We start from the raw sequence: 19,774 nt of genomic DNA on the forward strand, positions 1-19,774 counted from the left end.
TGCAATGTTCTGAACAGGAGAAAGAGCTGTGAAGGCATAAAGGAAAAGACAGTACGGCTTATTATGTTCACACCAGATGAAAAATACAAGCTACCAAAAAAAGTAAGCAGAAGTAGCTTACACTAAGAGAATCCTCCCCTGCAATTCAGGGAAGCATCTGAATTGGACAGGCCAGGTTTTGGTCTAGCACAGTGGAACCCTATACATAAGCCAGAAATAGATACACATGGGACACTTTCAAAAGGTTCTTCAGTTTAAATGAAGCAGTTTGTAAAGAAGATTGAGCAAAAAACATAGGCACCACAAACTGTTTTTTTAAGGTTCAAATGTACATTAACGTGTTATGCCCCCCCTCCCCTTTATGCACAGATAACTTATGTTGAAGTTACATTTTCCATTTAGTACCTTCAGCATGAAAAGTCTTTTAGGCCAACCGCACACAGTAACTACATTCAGCAATGCGAAATGGGTTACTTGGTCGATGCATCTCTCCCACCCCAATAACTTAATTTCAAACCACAGGAAACAGTTCTGTCACACAGTACTCAATGACTGGGCTTGTCAGAGCTCTGAAACAAGGAGCACAGCTCTTCACAGGTCTGCGTCTCTACTGAACTGAACTGGGACTCCATTGTATTCCAGGCTAAGTCAGCCAGAAGAAAGTCATCCATTGCTGTCTGTGTCTCGTTGCTGGTAAGGAATAAATTCCCAAGATTCTCAAAGCAGCTATCCATAGTCTGTGTTTCAGCACTACTGAGCTGGACTTTGCTTTCTATGCTCTGGTTGGGTACGTTTTTAGTGGCAGGATATACTTCTGTCTGGGTTTCTGTATCTGAGGAGTCAGTGCTCATGGAGAAACTAGACTGCTTCAGAATACTTCCTAAAGGCAGATGGGTATTGCTGTCCAAAAAGAAATTCAAGTCTGTTTGTGTCTGTGTATCAAACATCTCCAAACCTAAGAAGTTTGAATTTCCTCTGCAGCTGTATGATTGAGTGGCACTATCTGAGAATAAGAAATCAGTTTGAGTTTCAATATCTAGTGACTCCAAAACTGGCTCGGAGGGTAGGGTACCAAGCTCACTCTCTTCAGTCTGAGTTTGGATATTGGACGCTGAAAAGAACTCTTCAATGTCAAAGTCTATTCCAGTGCTCTGTGATGAACCAGATGGCAGATGCGTGTCAGCATTAGAGCTAGTCTCAGACAAAAGGCCACGATTATCCAGTGTCTGGCCAGACATGTTTCCTGAAAAGATATTTTCCAGATCACTTAGCAAGTCCATTGTCTGAGTTTGATTATCCATCGTATTTTGAGGTGGAAGAATATTAGCCTGGTTACTGAAGCCAATAAGAGATTCAGACTTCACTGTGTCTTGATTGAGGCTCTTGCAATTACTCCTCTGCAGCAAGGTTTGATCTATATTTGTAGCCATTAAGTTATTTTCTGGAAGTTCAATTTGAGTAGAACCATTATATGATGAATGAACATTTTCAAAGATGTCACTGCACATTACAGCCTGGTCCATTTGCACTCGCCCATCGATAGAATCCTGCGTCCTACTGGTTTGAGTCTCTCTAGAAATGCCACATGTTGGAAAACAAGCCTGACTAAAATCATCAGTCTGAGCAGCTATGGACGAAGTCAGTTTGGAAGCAGGCAGTAATGTCTGTGTCTGTACGCTGATGGGTAATGAAACCTGTGAACTAAACGACAGATCTGTCTGAGAACAAGAAGATACAGAAGAATCGGGAGTCCAGGCTGCAGCTGGTACAAAATTTGGAGAAATATAAGATAAGTCAGTCTGTACATTTATTGAAGAAATTTTATTCTTGTGACAAACATTCCCCAGCTCTTGTCCTGGGCTATTTGATGCAACCTTATCCAAGTCAACTTGTACACCAGTACTTACTGCTTCGTTATCACCAGAGTTTGTCACTTTTGAAACTGGCATAGTATCTTTAAATACAAGTGTTTCCGCCTCCAGTGCTGGAATCAGAATTCCCACAGATTGAGGCAATAAATGAACAGTACTTACAACTGAACCTTGATTATCAACAGCCACTACAACAGGCTTGACAGAAGAATCTGCTGCAGATACATACACAGGCACGTGAGCAAGCTGCATCACTGGAAGTTTAACCAAAGCCACCTTGGGCTTTGGCAAAAGCATCTTCGGTGTACATTTTGGGTGCACTTGCTTTGTGAAGTTAGAATTGCAGGAACCTTCAAAAGATGCCACTAGTTTCACTTCAGATGATTCCAGCTCCTGAGTCCCAGGGTTATTACTGTGTGTATCCATGAATGCTTTATTTGCTTTCTCTGACAACTGCTGATTATGTACAGAGGTTTCCATTTTCCTTTTCTTACTAGGAGGATCCCTGTGAATATGAGATCAATAATTTATGTTCCCTTCAAGCACAATACATCTGCTTTCCATTTTTTGAGCCACTGCATTGCAAATATTAACTCAAGTCCCAGATGAGGCTGTATAGGACTAATCCTGATCAAAATAAAAAAGATCTCCATGAACTTCTGTTTTGTAAAACTTCATGCCTTACTCTCCCATTAAAAAAAAAAAAAGTTTCTGCTTTTATGAAGATCTATGTTCTAAGTGGAGATTGAGATTCAGAGGCTTTCTCCCCTTTAGATGTTAAACACTGATCTGAAGGCAGTTATGCTGTGATTTTGATGCTAGCTCAGACTGAACATTGACAAGAGGCGTTTATGAAATTGTTGTCAGGTAAAGGTCTCTCACAGAAAATGAGGACACAATTAATTTTTGTGTAAAGGAGCAATAATTTTGCAGCAGCTGAACCTCCAAGGAAGATAGGGTATGCCTCAGGAAACAGATTGCCCTTTATGAAACACAGGTACACCTGAAAACAACTATCAATCAAAACATGCATTAAAAAAAAATAAATCCACTTACAGTAGCAAAGTTGACTAGGCTATACAAGAAAAACTCAACTGCATTGCACACCACCATTACAGCTGTAAGCATTTCCAAATCATCTCTACTTCCACAGAACTGTAAGAGCAGTTCCAACAAGAACCACAAACATTTATGCCATGCAGCAAAGTGTCATCAGTAACTTGCTGATGGAACTTTTTGGTTTACATACAGGGAAAACTGATGGTATTGATTAGACAACTGTCCTTGCCTGAAACAAAACAGAAACTGCTAAGAGCAACAGAACAAAGAAATGGCAAATTGCTTTATAGCTAAAACAATCTCAGCTAATCTCAAACACTGTCAACAGAAAGGAGACAGAAAGCCGGTACATGGGGGACAGAGGACTCAGGGAAGCATACAAGCAGCAGTACTTAATTGCTTCAATTTTACCTGTGTTCCGCAGGAATTTCATGTCCAGTTCTGTAAATATGAGACAGTAAAGCTGGTCTGCTGGCATAGGGACACCCACAAGTACACCGGAAAGTCTTGCCACAGTCCTCTATATGCCGCTTCAAATACCATTCCGTACCATAGGAGTTACTACATTTGTCACATTTGTGCTTCTTTTCAGCGTGCATCTTCATAAAGTGCTACAATACACAATGAAAAGTAAACATTAGCCTTCAGCTAAGTCACTTTTAGGGAAACAATATTTGTATATTTTTCTTCAGTTGTTAAATAGCACTGAGAAGCAGGATTAAAGTCTTTTGAAATGTCTCAGTAGGAAAGGCTGCCCAAGATGGCAGGCAAGAAGTGGAATATAACTAATGAGACTTTATTTGCACATACTTTGTCTGTACACACAGTTCATGCTATGTTCAGCTCTCTAAGCTACGAGAATGAAGTACTGGGAGGCTCCTGATCATGTCAGCTCTGTATCAGCAGCTTCCACCACTTCAAAATGCAGGTACAAATTTGTGTCCTGATAAAATATGAATTTTCTTATTGTTCTTGTCCTACTGGCTAGAGGTTAATCTTGCTAAAGAGCCTATGCTGCAACATGTAGATCCTCTTGAGAATCTACTACTGAGCAAACAGTATCAAGTCAAACAGGACAACTGCGGAGCACCAGAAGAACTGTTGCTTCTCATCTATGGCATTTATGCAGCATTCATCTCCTATGGTCCAGGCTTCCACAGCTGACCAACAGAAGTACGTTTTTTGATTTTTCACAAAGAAATACATTTTACGTGTTTTCTTAATCGGATGTCTTGTAAGCAAACGTATTTTGATAGTAAAACAAAAAAAATGTTAAACCTTGACCACTGGAAAAAGCATTTTAAAAGCCTCTGCTGCATTTCGAACTTTCATTGTTTGCTGCTGATTTTTTCCCCTCTCTGATCTTTGTCAGTCTTACTAACTTGCGGAGAGCAGCTGTCAATTTTAGCAGAACATACCACCATCTGCCTCATCAAAAGCTTCAAGTCCTCTGATGCAAATTCACCAACCATATGCCCACATGGAGCTTCTGCACATGTAACTCCAAGCCCTGTATACATGCTGAGGACTTGCTCCTATCTGAATGAGAAAGCACGCACTCTAGAGTAAAGATGGCCTGGAACAAACTGGTATGATATTGATCTGTAGGAAAAAGGAATACCTGTTTTACAAGAGAAAATTGGGAAAATGGTCTGTTTGGTCCTCTGGGGCAGCCTTCAATAGGACAGCAGTAGAATTTCTGTGGAGTTTTCAAACCCTTCCTTATCGGTGCATTAAACTTTCCATCCTAAAAAACAATAAATTGAGAAGCTGACAACAGTTCTAGAGGTTTGTAATTAAAGGCAGCATTCAGAATACACCTCAACTTTGGCTCAATTATTTTACACACCTCAACGAGTTGAAAGCACTTCACCAAGCATATGGGAAGTTCTAATGGAATTTTCCACCTCTATGGATACTATCTCGCAAATTCATCAAAATTACTGAGTGAAATCATAACAAGCTCCATGAAGTACTGGTACTGTACTACCTACCTCCTCCAAGATATTTGCTCAAGGCTGCAAGATACACCCATCTATTACATTATTTGAGCCAAAAACCTTTTTCCCACAGGAAATGAAGTTATAAACCAAAATTCGTCCAGCCTACAAAACTGACAGCTGGTATGTCAGTTCTGGAACTCCAAACATGAATTCACCTGTGCATTCCAATAATATGATACATATAAAAACACAATAAAAATATACCACGAACCTCACAAGAATTATCACACTCACACAACGAAAGAAAGAAACATTAAGTGGCTCAAAGACAACCACAGAAATACCTATAAAAGGGACACACTGATGGGAACATCCAAATTATTCAACAACAGAGAACCTATTGCTACTGAAAACACAGCCACAGAAACCAGTCAAGACACATGTATAATCTAACCAAAGGAGTCTTTGTGGAAATACCAAACGACTGTATTACCAAAAAGTTAAAAGCAAATTATGAGCAAAAGCTGATGCTCTGGTTACCTGGGAGTCTCCTTACACTATGAGCAGGAGGCCGACCCAGAGCCAATTACAGCAGCCTGCAGTGGCTTCTCCAGGTTCTTTGCTCAGATAGGAATTACCAGCACAGACCTTGTTTGAGATCTGTACCTGATTTTCCTCAGTATGATAAGAGTAGAAGGAAGCAGAAGTGGTGAGATGTGGAAGCCATGGCAGTGACTCCCCAGCTGCTTTCTTTGGGCAGAACTCCAGCCTGTCATGTTTGCACAGGTCAGACCATACGCAGGACTCACAAAGTGAAATAGGCTCAGGTGAAGTAAACAGCTGTCATTTCTCACACTAAATCCCCACTACCAGAATAACTCTGTCAAGGGGGAGTTTTCTTGTAACGCTGTAGCACTTCAAGCAACTTCCTGGTTGTGCAGCAGCCTTTCCCATGGACAAGCTATTCAATAGCAGGCGTGTTTTATCTCTGCTGAATAACCACTGTGAAATCTGGTTGTTACAGCCTGTTTGCCTGCCATTACACTCTTTAACTCCAAATTTTTCCAGAAATAATTTCACTAGATGCAAGTCTTCAAGCCTTTGGGAGGAATAACATTTATCCCTTTAATCAAAGCTGTATTTGTTCTCTCCAAGTGCAGATGAAATCGGCAGGCTTAGTAAGCAGCAGTTTGAGTTATTTATTCAAAGCATGCTACATTTAACATTGCAATCCAATAAATGACAGGGAAATATGTTCAGGCACTCAGCAGGTATACCACAGCCAGATTTTAGAAATGACTTCAGTACTAAGATGTGGAATAATGCCAAGTGTTATCAAAACACATAAACATAAGTAAGAAGACGCAACAGCTGGAACACACATTTTCCAGGTGCAGATCTGTTGTGACAAGTTGAGAGATTCCGTATGCATACAAGTAACCCCAACCAGACACTACCCTTGTTTTGACTTTCTTCAAAGCCCTCCTGGCTCTACATGGTTAATCACACGCATTTCAGGCATTCTCACAAGTCCTTTCTTTGTACAACTGATTTTATTCCCCGCATTTCTGCAATGCCTACTGACAGCTTTAGTGGAGGCATTTGTTGCGCTAACACCTCACAGCACAGCCAGTAGCACTGCAAGGAACACTAACACTTGGGACTTGTACCAACAGCAAGGAGGAGCAGGCAGCAGCAGTCTGTGCTACAGATTTAGCCAAGGTGAACTTTGTGACGTCTGGCTTCCCTGAAGCAGGTTTATTCTGTCTGCTGGATTAACTTGAAACGGTACCTTACAGTAGACTACAGGCAAGCATTCACAACATTCCTGAAAGTAGGAGATGATAGCACTGAGAAATAAGTCCACTCTGCTTTAGCATAAGAACTATATAGGAACTAAGTGTAACATTTGCATTGGGTCACCTACCCGGAGGGCAAGCCGCACACTGCAGTGCAGCACTGATGGCAGTCTCCTTGTTATCACAGGAATCCACTGAATCCTCTCCTTTACATTAATTCCTCTAGATTCATTTTTAAACTACATAGAAGTCTTCCTCTTCTCCCCATAAAATAACACAGACAAAAGACAGAAGCATTCAAAAGTTTCCAAGCCTAATATATTAAGTGCCAGTTTCTAAATTAAATGTCACTGTTCTCATGTTTTCATTGGCTCAGTTAAGCCAAGAAGCCAGAAAACAAACAGCTAGAAATTAACATTTCACCATTTCTTCTCTGGTAGGCCAAACAAGCCCATTTTTTTTAATTTCCCTTCATCAGACACACCTGCCATTTAAAGTTGTCGAAGATTCCATGCATCTTTGGTGTTTCACCTTATTTGAATCAGATTCTTACCCTGCCACAGAAAGCCAATATCTTTCTGCAATATTCCACGCCTGTCCTTCCCACAACAGCACTACCCTATCAGTTACATCTGCGAACAAACAAGTTTCACAAGTGTTTCCCATCTCAACTACTTCTGTTACAAACCAAGACTGATCAATTTTCTGTTACAGGTTCACAAAAGAATAATAACACTACTGCATGTAACTCTGTTTTTACAGGCTCATCTTGCTTTCTACGTAAAAACCTTCCACAGTGACAACACCTCATTGTTTTTGTCATCAAAAGATCCTGCTGTACTACTTTTATTAATGCAAATTAACCATGCCAGCCTCCCTTCTTTTCAGAATTTCTACATTGCCCAGTACCTCCTTACTCTCTCATTTGTTAAGCATTACTTTCAATAATTCTTCATGTTTTGCTGACAAATGCAGTCTACTAAACTATTTTTCTGCCCAAGGAGGTTGTGGATGCCCCATCCCTGGAGGCATTCAAGGCCAGTCTGAATGTGGCTCTGGGCAGCCTGGTCTGGTGGTTGGCGACTCTGCACATAGCAGGGGGGTTGACACTAAATGATCACTGTGGTCCTTTTCAACTGAGGCCATTCTGTGATTCCATGATTTTTGTCTCGGGAATCAAATCTCTCTTAAAGGGAAAAATTCCTGTATTAGTTTAACTCCATCCCCCTCTGGAGACACAGAGTAACAAACTTATATTTTACTTTAGTACTCTTATTCTCCCACTCAAGATGCAGACTGAAGACATGCATAACACTGAATATGTTTTACCTGAAAGACAACATGGAAAATTTGATCTCCCTTAAGCCTTGGTAATATTCTCTCTCAATGACGACACTGGAATAAGCCAGATGTTTCTGGAAAGCCGTATGCAACCTCAAACTGTATGTTTCAGTACCTCCCCAAGCTAGATTTAACAGAAAGGCACATGAAACACGTTACAGTTACACAGGGCACTAAGAAGTCAGCTCAGAGAGAAGCACTTCCTCACTCACCTTAACTCTGAAACACACTGTTGCTGCTCTCACAGCATCAGGGGGCTGCTGCAAACACTCAGACCCAGTTCAAAACTGTCTGCTGAGCCTGTAGGTCCACTTTAAACTTCTCTTGTACCTCTACCCATAAATACATGTATGCAAGGCATAATACATATCAAGACAAAAGTTGTTGGTGCATATTGCATTTCTATTCAGTTTTTTTTACTTTTCACTGTTTTCAGATAGGAATTGTAATGCTGAGATTCACAGCAAGTATCCTCGAGATCATTTCCTCCTCCTCACAAATGATGGGCTGAAACACGCTGTCGATTCCTTCCTTTGCTATTTCCGTAAACAGCAGTTAATTGTTCACCCTCTGTAGCTGCTTCTTCCCAACGCAGCCAGGAACGCTGTGCTCACAGTTCTCCAGGAGCGGCATTCACCCCCACACCCCCTGCACGGGGACTCGGAGAAAAATAAGCGCAACTTGCTGTCAGGCCACCCTCAGTCACGCACCCTCCTCCCCACACTCGCTGCATTTTCTCCGTAGTGCCGTGGCAATGAGTGCTTCTCTCCAAAATGGCACCCACAGCTTCTCGTGTTGTCGCTCACCGGTATTACCGACAAGTAAAGCAGACGGATGACCCAGCAGAGGCCGGGCACGGCCTGCACACTCTGCCAGCCGCTGCCCATGCTGCGGGTGCACCTCCCAAGCCATGGAAAAACAACCGATACACCGAAGGGAATAACAGAAACCGAGTCCCGAACTTTGAACTGCCAGCACAGCGGCACGTAACGGGTAACACCCCGCACACTGCTGCGGTGCAATCCTCCACAGCCCGCCCGACCTGCGCGCACACCGATGCATTTACACACGAACCCGGGCACGCTTCTTCGTGGGGATCTACCGAGACGCCCCGCGATACCCGCTCCCCCAGCAGCCCCGCGGGTACCGGCGGCCATCACCGGAGCCGGGCGGTACCTGGAGCCGGTGGGCCTTGCTGAGGTGCATGTTGAGAGCCGGGCTGTTGGGCAGCACCTTGCCGCAGCCGGGCACGGTGCACAGGATGTTGGTCCTCACTTGGGACAGCTCCGTCACCGAGGGCCGCACCAGCTCGCGGGCGGGCGGCGGGTCCCCCGCGGTTGGCTGCCCCACGGCCCCGCCGCGCCGCCCCGCCGCCGCCATGTTGCTGTCAGGTGCTCGCGCCCCGCTTCCGGGGGCGGGAAAGAGGGGCGGGGAACGGCCGGTTCGTCACGGAGCGCCCGCGGCGCAGCTCGAGTTGCGCGTCAGCGATGTGAGGAAGGGGCTTACGGCCGCGTCGTGGTGCTCACCGCCGAGCCTGTTTTCCCTCTAATGCCCGTATTTAACTGTGATGCAGAATTTTGAAGCTTTACAATAAATCCCTCCCTCGATTTGGGAGAGCACGTCAGGAAAAGCGCAGCACAGACTGAAATGCCTACTAGAAGCTTGGTGGCACCGATTCCTAGGGTGCAGTGTGAGGAACAAAGGGCCAATCCTTCACGTGTACAGACTGCAGCATCTGCACCAAACCTGGGCTTGTTTCAGACCCCCAGCTCAGCGCTTGGCAACACTGACACTGAAGTCGCAGGTGGAAGGACTGAAAAAAAAATCTGTCATTAAGCAGATAGTCAGAGAATCACAGGATTGGAAGGGACCTCAAGGATCATGAATCTCCAACCCCCTGCCACATGCAGGACCACCAACCTCCCCACTTAATACCAGACCAGGCTGCCCAGGGCCCCATCCAACCTGGCCTTGCACACCTGCAGGGACGGGGCATCCACAGCCTCTCTGGGCAGCTGTTCCAGCACCTCACCACCCTCTCTGTAAAGAATTTCCCCTGCCAGTCCTCAAGTAACTTCTTATGAACCTCTTATGAACTTCTTATGAAGGTAGATAGAGATGCTGAAAAAAATAAATCTATACACTAAGTAATGCTTCAGAAAATAAGGCCAAACAAACTTCTATAAGAGGTCTTAATTTACACATTTATTTACAGTTTGAAAACAAAATTAATTCCCATACAACCTCTCCAAACAGTTATACTTTGTCATGAAGCTTTTTCAAAGGACTGCCTACCAACATATCATACAGAAGGCACACACACAGTATGCGTCCAGGTAGCAGAATTAAGAAACAAGCATTTGTTTGACACTTCAGTGCAAATTAATCTCTTAATAATAATACAGCCAGTTACACAGAAATATTTACATAATTACCAATTACTATTTACCAACCCTAGAGAACACCACTGCAAAGCTGTTGTTTGCACGAGTGGATGCTGATATCTTGCTTCTGCAATCTTTGTGTCCCTAAGCTCAAGAAACAATAATGTACAAAGACTGCAGAGACCACATGTTGAATGAAACAGACATTCTAAAACATAGACTACCTCCAAAGAAAACCATTGCCAGTGTCACTGTGTTCCTGTGAGCCGGTATTTTATAGGATACTAATATCAGGAGATAGAATTTTAAAAGTTTAAAATATTTATTATTGGCTGTCACAATTGGTGAGTGAACTCTGGAGCTGAATAGCCGGTAATGCTGCATGGAAGTTTCTTACTGATGCCTCTCAGAGTCTCTTCTCCCCTACACCCTGCAACAGTCTTTGAATGTAATCTGCATCTACAAAGACAAAAACACACTTGACCTGAAGCAGAGTGGTAGTTCCACTTATTTGAATGGGGCTATTCACACTCTCAGAGTGGGCATGTGTTGTGTTTCACTGCTGTCCTGCAGCTGAAATAAGGACACCTACAGTTATGACAGTAAACTGAACAGATGTCTCACCTGTCTGCACCAGGCTTTAGCATCTAACAGCAAATACAGATAAAAGTGGTCATCGCATTTAAGCTTTAAATAATCATGATTTCTGTTTAAAATTCACTAACAGTGTCCTGTTAGTTTACGAGGGCTAACCCGAAGCCAGAAATAAAAAAGGGTTTATCAGAGAATAAGGCTGTTTTTAAAATCTGTTTTAAAGGTGACTGGATTAATAGCAGTAATAAATGAATCACACATTTTGATATAAAAACATTTCTATTTAAATTAAGGGCTTACAAAGCTTCCTGGATGTAAAGACTTCTTCTCTCTAATTTTAAAGTAATTTCTAGCTTTTTGTGGAATGCATGTAAGTAGTGGTGAAAGTGGTGCATCAGCCAAACCTGTAGAGACAAACAGGTAATTACAGCTTAACTCAGGCAGTATTCACCTTTCACAACTGTCACAAAATTGAAAACAGAGTTTGAATACCTACTATTGAAAATAAACAGGTATATATTTACACATTAAATTTTAGAGGTAACAATTTCATTCTATTTATTTCTATATATTTCCCAACTGTGCAGGTTCTTCTATGCAATCTACAAGCAGAATGTAAAATGATTAAAATGTTCAACTGTGGATTTTTCCTCTCTTTTACAGAGTTGCACTACTTACCTGCTGGTGCCAAGGATTTCAGTGATTCTAAAAGATGTGGACTAGAAAACTTGACCAAACATCGGAATGGCTCTTTTTTCTCCAAAACATCCCATTTAGGATTACTTTTAAACATCGTCTCAAGCTGTTAAGATAAAATTATCAAGCATTATGAACAATGCATGCATTTTATGTATTTATTATTCACATTAATACTTATAACCATAGAATCATTAGGTTGGAAAAGAAATTGCATTTTCTCTGACATGATACACCCTAGAAGAACTGTGCAGCCATATGCCAAATAGCCTGTAGAACAATGAGAACAGTTACAGTTGTAATGTTTCAGTTTGGTTGTAATAGCTGCATTTAATCTTCAAAGCAAGTTGTTGTCCTCAGCTTTACTTCTCTCTAAGTAGACATCCACCTGAAAATTATTCTGGAAAACTCAGCTTGTAAGTATATGGTGAATTTTAAAAACACATTTTCTAACATTGGGGGTGGAGAAATTTCAGCTACAATGGCTGAAATCTTTGAATTTAGATACTTCATTTCAGAATTACAGCCTAGACCCAGAACTGCAGCTTCTCCCTCTACACTGGCATATATGGACATTTACACATACACATGTGCATACACACATATGGATATTATTTCACTTAAGATAATCTCCCAGTGACTAACTTACGTTCAAACTAAAAATGTTCTAACTGATAACAGTTGAAAATGGAACTGGCTATTGTTCTGAATGCTAGAATATTTTCAAACAAGCATGACTTGAGTTCCTTCTTCAAACTGAGTATTGTACTAAAGTCATTGTAGCCAATCTGGTAATAAAAATGTATTTTACAAGTTCCAGCACAATATATGTTTATGGGTCTACTGTTATCTCTGAAATGATCAGTTAGGTCTGAACAGGCAAACTATAAGGTAGGAGAAGAATAACTTTTTTATTCCTTAATATTAGCATGATTCTAGTTGGAGGAATCGTTCGTTAATAAAATCAGAGGGTGCCACCATGTGGTAAACAGTTCTTTGGTGGAAGAGGCAGCCAGGTCAGTTACACAGTAGATCATTGCTATCTCACAGAATTCCCAACACATCTGCTCATTAGAAAAAAAATAACGGTGTATCATTAAAATCTTGTGCTATATGTGACATAATCTTCAAATGTACTTCAAGCAATCCTAATTTCTTATGCCTCAAAGCAATGCTGTTTTATGTCTAGCTTTGTTACAAAACTAAGTCCATGCGCTGAGCTCATAAGGGCAAAGGACTGAAATAAGATCTGGTATCTGACCAGATCTCAACGCAAACAGGCTTCTTAAAACGAGTCTGACATTTAAAACGTCCTCTCTAAAGTTTGAAACAATACCATCTTCTTATTTTCAAGTTTATGTAGCTGTAGCTCTATTAAAATTATAGAAAAACAAAACAAAATTTGTTGCTTTCACTACCTTATATTGTGCAAAGTCAAGTTTGGGTTGGGGACCATCACCAAAACATTCCTGATTCAGTCTGTGTATTCTTTCTTTCTCGCTTCTGTTTTCATCATTTATCCTTAAATCCACTGCAGGGTAGGGAGAAAAAAAAAAAGAGGGAAAAAAAAAAAAAGACAACTCTCAGCGAGTACAAATATTGCATTTGTTGATCAGATGAGTGCCCAAAAATAATTTGGAAATAATAATTTCAAAGTTTCATCACTATCTGTGTTTGATAAGTTAACTGGGTGCATGACATATATTTTCAGTTCTTACCAAGAGAGAAAACAAGCTAGAATGATAGGAGACACTGATCGTTACTTATTTTTCGTTTCACAAGTGCATTGAACATCATGAGGAAGTGCTCATATCTCCTAGTGACATCAATATTATCCATGGGTGGATAATATGTCAATATAACACATGCATTTCTTATTATGAATCTCATTTCATAAGGCAGAAATATACAGATACACATTTTTAAGCACAAATCTTCCAAGTAAGGACATTCACACTTGTATTTAATTTAAAAATACACGTACCATTTTCTGTGAGTACATTCCTTTCCTGTAGTGGATAGTTGGTTTGGAAGTTCTAAATGAGGAAAAAATAAAAAGGAAAAAAAAAACAGTTCTGCTTTTAGAGGCTTTAGCTGAAAACAGTGTTCTGTATTTCTTTTCACTTTGTGTTCTGAAAATGACTGGTCACACTTCTGATAACTACTAGACTACAAAACCCAGCTTTATTCTGAAAAAACACCCCCCATCTTATGATACAGCCTGTGGATGAACAGAGTTAAGTATCCATTCTAATACCTCCCCAATTATTACTCTAAGAAACAGTGCCAAGAAGTCCCAGGAGTGAATTGGAGAGCTGCATAGACTGAGTTTAAACTTCCAGGAATAATAATAGACACTAGGTGGCATATCAAGTAATTACATCACTACTGTAACGTTACCTTAAGCAAATCTATCCAACTCAGTGGTTCCATACCACTGTAACTTGATAATCTCTGAAAGAGGTGAATTTCCTATTGCTAGGGGGTGAGAACTAGGCCTGAAATAGAAGCAAGACTCATCTTCAGATGTACTTGTGAAGTGGCTCACCTGGCTGTACCTCTTAAACACAATATCTTTAAGGGAGTTTAAACAATGACTTCGAAGCTCCATTTCACGGATGTCATGGTAATTGGAAGCAACAATCATTGCCTTGAAATACAAATTGAAATTGTTTTAGTATGAGTGTTAATAATCACCATGGGTATAATAGAAAAACATGTAGTACTTCAAGACTTTGAGATGTTTTGTTTCACAAGAAGCAACTGCTATTTAACTAGCAGGGTTTTCATGGTACCGCCCACAGTCTGCAACATGAACACTAAACCATGTCCCTCATCACAACGTCCAAACGTCCCCTGAACACCTCCAGGGTCGGTGACTCCACCACCTCCTGGGCAGCCCAGTCCAGTGCCTGACCACTCTTTGCAGAGAAATAGTTAACAGTGTTTTAATGTTCTTCAACTTCTATTTAGTTGAAATAATTTAGTTGATATTGCCTAACATTTGCGTGAGGAATTAGAATAATTTGAGATCAGCAAAAATCCTAATAACATGAATTTATTTGTGATGTGACATTCTGAAGGTCACAAAGATTGGGTTTTGCACCCCCGGCTTTTTAATTTTAAATAAAAAATAAGCAAGGTCTAAGGGGAAAAAAAATCTAAGCTAAATTAGAAAACTGCATTAAGAGACTCATCTTTACATCTCCTCTTCAAAGCTAAGAGAATTAAAACCCCAAAAGACTGTGGTGGAGTCACGGTCCATGCAGTTTAGTTTTCTACCTGACACAGCAGAGGTAAGTTGCTCCTAAGGGTGGAGGCAGAGATGAAGACATAAGGAGTCTGGGAGTGGTACACAACATAACTGGTTTTGTACTGGTTTGGTTTTGTATAAGGTGTTCCCCAGGCAATTCTAATCCAGATTGCATTATCCTCATATTCCCTAAAACTGATGGTGACCTGAATAGAAAAAGAAAAGCTTTGCTTTAAACACATTCACACGTCCGGAAAAATTAATACATGCCATAAGCCTCTGTTCACAAATGCAATACTGCTTGCATAAGTACCAAATCCCACTAGTGTGGTAAGGATTATCAATCAAATTTCCACAGGAAAATGAAAACCTCACAAAATGAAGGTTCTGGGCTCTAATATGACTTTCATTTTACCCTTTGGAAGGGCACAAACTTCAATTTTTATTTTTAGTTTTTCTATTTTTCACACAGTTCTTACCATTCCCAAGTTAAATCTATTTTGGTTTTGATGCAGATTGTAAAAAAAAAAACATCTTGCCAAATGTATGGAAAATCTATTGACACCCAAACCCAACACATCCAGACATTCTTACATTTATCAAAGCTGACTGAATTTGTCTTCTAAATTTTTTTTTGAAATCTCTGAAGTCAAAGAAGTCTGTTTCTTCCCCTGTTAAACAAGAAAATGAAGAATTTATTGAATTCAATCCCCAAGAACTGGTTCAGCGATGGCTTTAGTTTCACTGAAACAATATTAAGAAGAAAAAAGCTGACACTGCATAGCATTTTTAGGAAAGTTGGATATTAAATTTGAGTCTCATTATTGCTATGCATATATTTATATGGAAAAGACGATTAGAAATTATTAGTTTCTAATAATTGCCAGAAGAGTTAATCTAAAGTACTCAAAAAACTAATTAAAGATTAATCCATACTCAGTAAATTGCTGAGAGTTATACTAGAGAGACTGCAGCAAGGAAAGGAACTTTACCTGTTTTGTTCATATGGTAGACACTCCACGCTCTTTTGTTTGGATAGATGTGGTTGTCTAGGGAAAACAGGAATTGCTCAGTAACAATTGAACATTATCAAAAGGTAATTAAAAAATCATTTTACACTACTTTTATAACCAAGTTGTTTAAAGGAGATTACTTCTGACAATGTGAGATAATTTATTCAGCAAACCTAAAAGCAAAACGGCTTTTATTAGAAGATATAGTTGCTTAATTAAATTACAAAAGATCTTCATAACAAAGGATATCTCTGAGGTTCAGTGTTTAAAGAAACACTTTAGCTAAAACAACCGTCAGTCTAAATTCAAGCAGAGACGTGTAATAATCATGTTGTGAATTAATATCAGAGCTAAATTTCCACCTGGAGTATTTGCAGGCAGCTTTTCCCTATGGCACTTCTCACTGCAGCAAGATGTCAGGGCTCAGTGTGTACTGGAGATGAACATCTCTCTCTACATTTATTACTGTACTCTGGATGTGACTTACAGAAGTTGACAGCTATTTAGAATTCTAAAGAAACAAACAAGCTCAGGTTGATGAAGAGGTTTTGGAAAGAAAAAGAATTAGTCAGATCCAATAGGGTTAATGTCATCTTTGTACATTAGGTGCATCCCTGCATCACTATGGTGCCTGCTAGATAATTAAAGGAGTTACCAAGTTACTCAGAAAAACAAAACAAAACAAAACACTTAGATGTTATTTTCATTCATTTTTACTTACAGATGATGTCTAGGAGGGCTGCTTGCTTTATGTTTGCAGAACTTTCCTGGAAGGAAAAACGACAGTGCATCGTGAGGCTCTATCACACACAGAACACAATCATTGCATATCCCAAGCTGGAAGAGGACCCATAAGGATCATCGAGTCCAACTCCTGGCTCCACACAAGACCACCCAGAAATGAGACCATATGTCCAAGAGCAGTGTCCAGATGCTTCTTGAACTCTGACAGGTTGGCACTATGCCCACTGCTGAGGCTGCTCCAGTGCCTGAGCACTCACACACCATTCAGCAAATGAGAGATCCCAGGACAGGCAGCTTCAATCACTAGGCACTGAAGTCCAACACGCGGGTCACCAAGAGGCAGGTCCTGAGGAAAGGATTACCTCGCAGAGCTGGGCGACGCTGTGAGAGATGCTCTCTTTGGTCTGACGGAAGTTGATGGTTTGTAGCTGCGCCTCTGAGAGAAAGCCCCACTTCTGCAGCACTGCCATGATTTCATCGCGGGGGATTTTTAGCACAGTCCTTCGGATATACTCGACAATGACCTCATCCATAGTGAGGACACCTGGAAAGTTGAGATATCAAAGAAGTCAGACCAGCACATAGGCCAGCTGGAGGTGTTCAAGGCCAGATTGGATGGGGCACTGGGCAGCCCATCTAGCCCTGGCCTAGTATTAAATGTGGAGGTTGGTGTCCCTGCACGTGGCAGGGAGTTGGAGATGCGTGATCCTTGAGGCCCCTTCCAACCCTGGCCATGCTGTGATTCTGTGAACTGCTCCCTACGTTGTAGAAAAGTGCTGAAAGCCGCCCCAGGGACAGCCGGCAGAACGCGGCATCATTCCCTAGCGTGGCATTAGCGGAAGTTCCACCACTGACAGCACCTTACAGTGCTTCCTGCAGTAACAGCCCCCGCCCCAGCTCCTGAAGGCAGCCGAGACCGTGACCGACCGAGGGGCTGAGAGCAACAGCGCCGAGCGTTCCTCAAGAAATAAGGCCAACCTAACACCCCGCAGCCCTCGTCCCACACACCAGAAAGTCATCTCGCCCACATCCCCGCGTTCACAGCACAGAGCCCCACTCACCGCCGCACCTCAGGCGGTGCCACCGCTGCCACCGTAACACCAACCCGGCAACGCGCCGCGCCAACCGCCTCCCGCCTTTCGAAGCACCCAATCAGACGCCGCCCGGTGCAAGAGACGTCCAATCACAAGAGGCCCCGCCCCTCTTCACTGCCCCTTCTATCTGAGGAGACTTCCGGCCGGGTATGCCCGGGCACTTCCGGTGTCCCGGCGCTGTGGCTTGGGGCTGCTCTGCTCGGCCCCGACTGGCTGGGTCCGTCCTTTTTGGAACAGAAGTAAGCTGTGAATAAAAGCTGCTCTTGCGAGAAGAGAACCCTTATACGGCTGGAGCTGCTCTACAACGGTAGCGCTGCAGTTAGTCTGGAAAGGAAATGGATCTGCGGCTCTCAGCTCGGTCTCTTTCTATAAGGGCTTTTTGATATGTTTTGTGAAGAAGTGCAGGGTCTTTTTATGTGGGAGAGCTCAGATGGTTGGGGTCAGGTGTGGTGAATGTGCTGAAATGCCTTTTATACGAGCAACTTTTGAAATGGAAAATATTTGAGCAACTTGGCTTAAAAAAGCCTTGCAATGCGTTCTACTGAAATACGGAAAAAATCATTGAGGAAAGCTGTTGCCTCCGTTTAAACGTTTATTTCATAGTTTTTTCCCCCATATGGAAATATTAAGTGTTAAGCTAATTGGTGAGCCTGAAAAATCAACCAAGCTTATTTCTCCATCTGTGTCAGGGAACTGATTGGTTCTTATTCATGGGAGATTCTGTGATAAAAGAAACTTCCCTGTATTCCTGGTGTGCTGGTCCTATGCTTCATTTGGGAAAGAAGTGGGGATGTATGAAACCCCTTTGTTCTCCATGTTCTCACCTGCCACAAGGAGGTCAGGAGGAGAAGCTGGCAGATAGAAAAGAGCAGCTGTCCTAACAGGCATGTGAATGAAGAACTTGCAGCCTTTTGGTTTCTGTCTACTGCCTCAGTACCTGTGGTTATCTTGTGAATTCCATAGTAGCGATAGTTTCCTTTTGCACATTAATATTTGGTACTTCATATTGGTATTTTATATATTGACCAAGTGTGTAAGTAGCTTGCTAGGTTAGAGACAGCTGTTCATACTTGTATTTAAAAGGTAGTTGAAAAGAGTGACGATCTTTCTCCATGTCTTCAGCCTTCAGAGGCTAATAGAAATTTGCAGTTTGTTCTTATAGCATTTCACCTAAATCATTTAGCTATATGTATGCTGTAGTCTTTAACAAGGCAGGGAGAGTTGTGCAAGCTGCAGTATCTCCTATAAAATACATGAAAGGGCTGAATGCTCTTGCACAATTCAGTGGTATGTTTGTGCAAGAAGTTCATCTTTTCCAAATATTTCCCAGTTATTAATGTTGGCTTAGCATTCCACAGTCCATTTTTGTCTTAAAATAATTCCAGTGTTTTCCTAATGTTCTACTGTGCTGCTATTATTTCTTCTACCCAGGTTTCATGTTTAACTTGGTGTTCTTTATCCAGCAGTTCTGTTCATATTTACTCAGGGCAGTTTATATTGATTTTTCTCCCCCCCCCTCCCCCCCACCCCCTTTTTTTTAATAAATATCTTTTTCATGCGTAGAGTCCTTATGAGCTATTACATAAAATTCTGTCCATGTTAACTTAAATTCTAGCAAGATAGTGACTTGCTATCTTTATTTTTAAGTTAAAGCACTACTAAAAAGAAACTGAGGAAACCAATAGCCCATTCTGTCCTTTTTCATGCATACTTTTGTTACTCTTTGAAACCTTTTCATCTACCCATCAGCTCACTCTGGCAAAATGATTTTAACCTTCTCTGATCATTTGTAGATAACAGACTCATCCAAACACAAATATGGGATTTAGCACTGGTAACACCATTCTGTCATGAACTTCAAAAGTATCTAAAGGCTCCAGTTGGGCCTCCGTTTGCTACTTTGTAGTAAAACATTTTCTTTTTTTAATGTTTGCTAATTCATTGTAGCCTATGTGAAGTGAGTTACCTTCTTAGGTACTGAGC

The 19,774-nt window shown here is 41.4% G+C and overlaps 2 protein-coding genes across 2 annotated transcripts; both read right to left on the reverse strand.

Moving 5' to 3' along the window:
• Window positions 1–545: 545 nt before the first annotated feature.
• ATMIN (ATM interactor) lies at window positions 546–9,393 on the reverse strand (the record flags this gene model as incomplete). The annotated part of the gene is made up of 4 exons (XM_079541300.1): window positions 546–2,376; window positions 3,342–3,541; window positions 4,552–4,677; window positions 9,190–9,393. 4 exons carry the CDS (start codon window positions 9,391–9,393, stop codon window positions 546–548), a joined length of 2,361 nt encoding a protein of 786 aa, XP_079397426.1.
• A 1,427-nt stretch (window positions 9,394–10,820) lies between these two features.
• CENPN (centromere protein N) lies at window positions 10,821–17,230 on the reverse strand (the record flags this gene model as incomplete). Its single annotated transcript, XM_079541215.1, has 11 exons — window positions 10,821–10,856; window positions 11,292–11,395; window positions 11,670–11,793; window positions 13,106–13,218; window positions 13,672–13,723; window positions 14,236–14,337; window positions 14,970–15,146; window positions 15,535–15,611; window positions 15,933–15,989; window positions 16,675–16,720; window positions 17,060–17,230. 11 exons carry the CDS (start codon window positions 17,228–17,230, stop codon window positions 10,821–10,823), a joined length of 1,059 nt encoding a protein of 352 aa, XP_079397341.1.
• Window positions 17,231–19,774: the final 2,544 nt, after the last annotated feature.

Source organism: Tetrao urogallus (assembly GCF_951394365.1).
Source record: "Tetrao urogallus genome assembly, chromosome: 12".
Classification (NCBI taxonomy): domain Eukaryota; kingdom Metazoa; phylum Chordata; class Aves; order Galliformes; family Phasianidae; genus Tetrao; species Tetrao urogallus.